We start from the raw sequence: 5,024 nt of genomic DNA on the forward strand, positions 1-5,024 counted from the left end.
AACTATTAACTAATAAGTTATCTAAATAGTTATCTTAAGTACATATATACATTTTAATAACTACTTGTTAGAATTTTAAAGTAAATAGATACCTACATCCACATGTTTCAAAAAAATTATTTGCTTAACTAATTAAATTATTCTGCAGAACCGGTTGGTTCTCTTTTGAATAATATGTGTGTTCGTTACACCATGGAACACTCTTTAGGTTTTATAAAAAAATCTCAGCATTTGAAATCAAATTTTCAAATTCTTAAATTTAATATGATATAAATGCTTATTAAAAATCCCAAAAATCAGAATTTGAATGAATTTATTATTAGAAGGAATAATGGGAGTAGACACGACAAGCATGCTTGGTGAATCATCATGTGTATAGTCCATAGTCTTGTTAATACTTAATACTTTGAAAGACAAGAACAATTTAATATTTAAACATAGGTATACTTAAAATATACAAATATATTATCGATAGGTAAGTACTATTTAAATCTACATATACATACAATTAGAACACTTAAAATATTGCCAATTTATTTTTCGCTCATCCCGTTGACATATTGTTGGATATGAATAATGGAATTTTTGATACTTTTCATCGAATACAAATAGCTTTTTACAAGTTTTACAACGGCAAACAAAATCATAAGAGTTCCACATTGAACGAGGTATTTCTCGCCTCTTGAATTTTACATCATTTTTAATTAGGGACAAAACTGATAAATCCCATAATTTTGGCACATCTCGTATTCGAGCAAGTTCAACATTATCACTTAGTAAATCATAAAACGTATAAACTGGTAATCGAGGAAAATGAATATCAGAAGTTTTCATAGATGTCTTGGAGACTTTATCTACTAAATTATATGGGAGGTACGATAACAAGTTATAATGAATCTTTAGATGTGTGAGTTTTGGAAGTTCGCCGATGAAATGAGGTGCAAGAGTCTGAAAAAAAAATGTCATTAGTTATTTTTGGTAAAACTAAACCGATAGGTTACTATTATAATAGGTACCTATTCTATTTTTTCTCAAGTATATAATATTTGAATACTTGATAAGCCTTCATTAGGAATAAGTTAGGTTAGACATTTTAAGAGTATTAAATTAGCATTAAAAAATGTGTATGAATATTATATCTAACTAAGTATACACAATTCTAAACAGTACAAAACAGCTTTCTTTCAATCAATTTTTGTATTTTTGAAAAAATTTATTTTATATTATGTACCAACATAAAAATAAAAACATTTTAAAATTTAAATGTACAAGTAAATCATAGTTGGAATTTTTTTAAAATTTAATATATTAGATAATTATATAGTACAACCAAAATTTATAAAAAAAATTTTTAAAATTTTTTTCAATATTTCGAATAATTTTCACTTTACATTTTTAAGTAATACATAGTAATATTAAATACCTATTAAGTAAAATTGATATAATATTATATAGGAAGGTATTTATAAAAAAACAAAAGGTTTAACATGTTTACCTGCACAAATTATTTTATACACTATACCTACCAGTTGCGAGGCGTGAGGTTTTTGGTCGAGGAGACACTGAAAAAATAATAGCACTAATACGTCTTGACTCCCCTTTTTCTATTTTATCCACACAATAAGAAATAAATGTATCTTATGACACTTCACCACTGCACTATAAATATTATAGGTACTAGGACACCTAGACAGAGCCAGATTAAGGATCAGAGCCACATTTGATACCCTGTATCAAGGAGCTATTAAAACAACATATATTTCGTAATTACCGCATAATATACATGAGTGAAACAAGCCGCATTGGTGAAAAAACTATAAGTTCCTTTTGCAAATATCTTAATCTCAGTGTTGGTGAGTTGAGGCCAAATCAAGGAGGTACGATTTGAGGTCCGGCATAATGAGTGCCCTACCTATGGCCACATAACAATAATTATCATTAAGGGACACTGCGGGGAGTTTGAGCTAAATAAGTGTTTTTTAAGGTTCGGCGAGCTGTGCAGTGAATGGGGAGGATGTTGAGTATTTCGTACGCATCCTATAGTCCGTCTGCTATAAAAATAACATCATGTCAGTGGCGTAGGGGTGGATGATGGTGGTTAAGAGATTGTGCCCTCTCTGAAATTGTTTAGTAATAAAAATATTTTCATAAATACATTATTTTCAAAAACAATTTGTCAAAAATTAATTTTCAACTCTCCGCTCAAAAAAAATTCTGGATACGCCACTTCATCATGTTATCCAAAATAAAATAGTTTTATACAGTCCATATTGTTGAGCGTTTTAGTATAAATATTGAATAGTAGGAATAATTTGCGACTGTATAGTATAAAAGTCAGTATTATACATTTTAGTGAGTTTTAAGATTTAGATTTATCTAAGCTATATTAGCACTGAATGAAATCGAAATCTTTTTATTTGAGGACATTAGTTAAGACTTCAACTACAGCACTGTGGATCTCAAGTTGAAAAACTATAATACTTAATACTTCATTATGCGATCACTAACGCCAATGAATATTGAGTGGCGAATTACATGTTGAAATACACGACGTGTTCGTGGTAGTTCATCTGTTGCGTAAGTAGGTAGTAAAAAAAAGTTTATTAATGTACATATAATTTTTAAGGTCCTAAGGATTGTAAAAAATTCAGTGAAGTATTTGGGATAGCTTTTAAACGTCCCATTGGCAAACTGGGACACTCGGGCCTCGACTCACTTACATCTAACAAGTTATCGGGCCGTAATTCACCGGTCCAGAACTTCGTAAGAAATACGGCTGGCCGCAACTCACCCACATTCGTTAATCCTATAGATAGGTACACAATTTGCACTACTACAGTTATTTGAATCAAAATAATTACACCAAATTAAAATTTTATAATCAAAATTAAAATAAATATTAATAATAACCATTAATAATCAATCGTTTAAAGGTAATAATATAATATTATAGGAGCAAGGTATAGCATGGTGGTTGGTCGCAATCACTATAATGTGTGCTGAGGTTGGGCATCATACAGCGTCTCTAGCTTTCGGATAAGTGACCACCGGGGTTTTTAATGACAAATCCTTACCTTAAATACAATATACAAACGTGTTTTTAAAACTAATTGTAACCCCTCCTACAAAATACTAATGGCCATAGTTGCCTATGCTTCAATTCAATAAAAAAATTTAAATAAAATAAAACAATATTATAAAATATTAATAATAAAGCATGTCAATTTTTGAAGTGAAACTTCTTTACGAAGGGTATAAAAAAAGGCCTTAACGCTCGAACGAAACGCTCTGACGGTGTCTTATCCAAATTCCTGGTTTAAATACCTATACAAGTCACAAGGTTAGTTATACAAATAATAACGAAGAGGGGATCCCCTCTGCTCCCATAAAACTTTTAAAATTAGGATATTTAAATTTCACTATGATCCAGGTTAATAAATGGATAAAAAAGTCCAGCTCTCATATTTTATACTAAAAATTATCAAAATTGCAATGTGAAGTGAACGATAAATCAAACTTACCAATTCATTATAGGATACATCCAAAGATTGTAAACGTTTCAAATGTATGATTTCAAACGGCAATTTCTTTAAGCCAATATCATGCATATCCAATACAGTCAACGATGTACTTATATTGTGTTTGGTCATCCAATCCCAGAATAAATCTTGACTATTTTGCGACATATTAATTCTACTGAATTTCAGGCTAAGATTCGAGAGCGCTAAGTTTCCAAGCCCTTCTGGCAGATAAGGTATATTGCAGTCTTCCAAGGCAACCACTCTCAGGTGAGTTACGTCAAATTTTTGCATTCTGTTGTAATCATAAATATGCTTCATGGATCCGGGACCTTCAACAAAAAAGGATTTGCCGATTTTAATTTTCAGCTTTTCGGAGACAGACCTCAAATCCTTTAAGAAACTCTTCATCTGGTCATCATCGTCGGGAATGACAAGCACATCATGGTACGGTTTCACAAATTTCAGCACGATTTCTTCTTTGTTAAACTTTACGCTATCCAAGTCCCTAAGTAAGTACATTGATTTCGACTTATCCACGAACTTTTTTAAAAACACAAGGTAAGTGCCGACGACGTTCTTGATTTCTAATTTGGCATGATGTTTCATCGTCCCGAATTTGAGCCCAGAGTCCATGTCATTTACGAATATGAATGCCGAGAATGAAATCATCATTACTTTTGTTTTGTTATATGTAACTTATACGATGGTTGTGCGTCTATAACTTGCCTGTGTAAAAATTTCACGACGTTGGTGTGATAGATGGTCGTAGTCACGTGGTTTTCCACTATGCTCAAATCACTGTGTGGTTTACATGCAATTAATTGAAAACTTATGAATGAGCACTGCGATAGTGGGATAGTGTCATATACGAGTGTCAACGCACAAATTTCCGCTGAAACGAATTTAAAACTTAGTGTTGAAACGACTATACCCACTCACCGATAAAATTAGAAGTTACTGTTGTACAAATACTAATTTTTATTTAATATGTATACATAAGTATAATAACAAGATACGACGCCATTTATTGATTACATATAATCAATAAGTTGTAGATTGTTGCTAGATCAGTTGATTGTGGTAAACATCAATAACCACGGTTCAGTGTGTCGAACACATTTTAATTTTCGGCACAATTTTATATGCAAAAATCTAGAAAACACTTGTAGAGTTGGTAGCTATTCTATTATAATGAAAATAATTATTATTACAAAAATCAGCGACCGGTAATAATTATTAATACTGCTCGATTTCGTCGTAACATGAATGTGATGTATAGTACAATATTTGTGCACTAGAGCGCTCTACATAATAGTCGCATCATCAATGTGTGAAGTGGGACATTGATCCAAGGTTGCGTAATTTGTTGGGTGATAACCGTATGAGAATTATGAATCGTCACAGCAAGTCACATTATATTACAGAATATAACAGTAATTCAAAATATATGATCGTATGGCATAATAATTAATAAGTATAAAATATAATGATATCCACAGAGAA

General features: G+C 31.1%; 1 protein-coding gene across 1 annotated transcript; it reads right to left on the minus strand.

Moving 5' to 3' along the window:
• Positions 1-492: 492 nt before the first annotated feature.
• Positions 493-4,243, minus strand: LOC111032958. Its single transcript, XM_022313459.1, has 2 exons — positions 3,522-4,243; positions 493-948 (listed from the first exon to the last, which is right to left on the minus strand). Exons 1-2 carry the CDS (start codon positions 4,191-4,193, stop codon positions 493-495), a joined length of 1,128 nt encoding a protein of 375 aa, XP_022169151.1. The 5' UTR covers positions 4,194-4,243.
• Positions 4,244-5,024: the final 781 nt, after the last annotated feature.

This window comes from Myzus persicae, unplaced genomic scaffold (assembly GCF_001856785.1).
Source record: "Myzus persicae strain clone G006 unplaced genomic scaffold, MPER_G0061.0, whole genome shotgun sequence".
Lineage (NCBI taxonomy): Eukaryota > Metazoa > Arthropoda > Insecta > Hemiptera > Aphididae > Myzus > Myzus persicae.

Bases quoted from the DNA above. Each gene is read 5' to 3' on its own strand.
- LOC111032958 (XM_022313459.1), bottom strand. From the start codon at position 4,193: ATGATGATTTCATTCTCGGCATTCATATTCGTAAATGACATGGACTCT. The intron at 949-3,521 runs GTAAGTTTGATT...TTTTTTTTTCAG, and splicing joins ATGTATCCTATAATGAATTG to ACTCTTGCACCTCATTTCAT.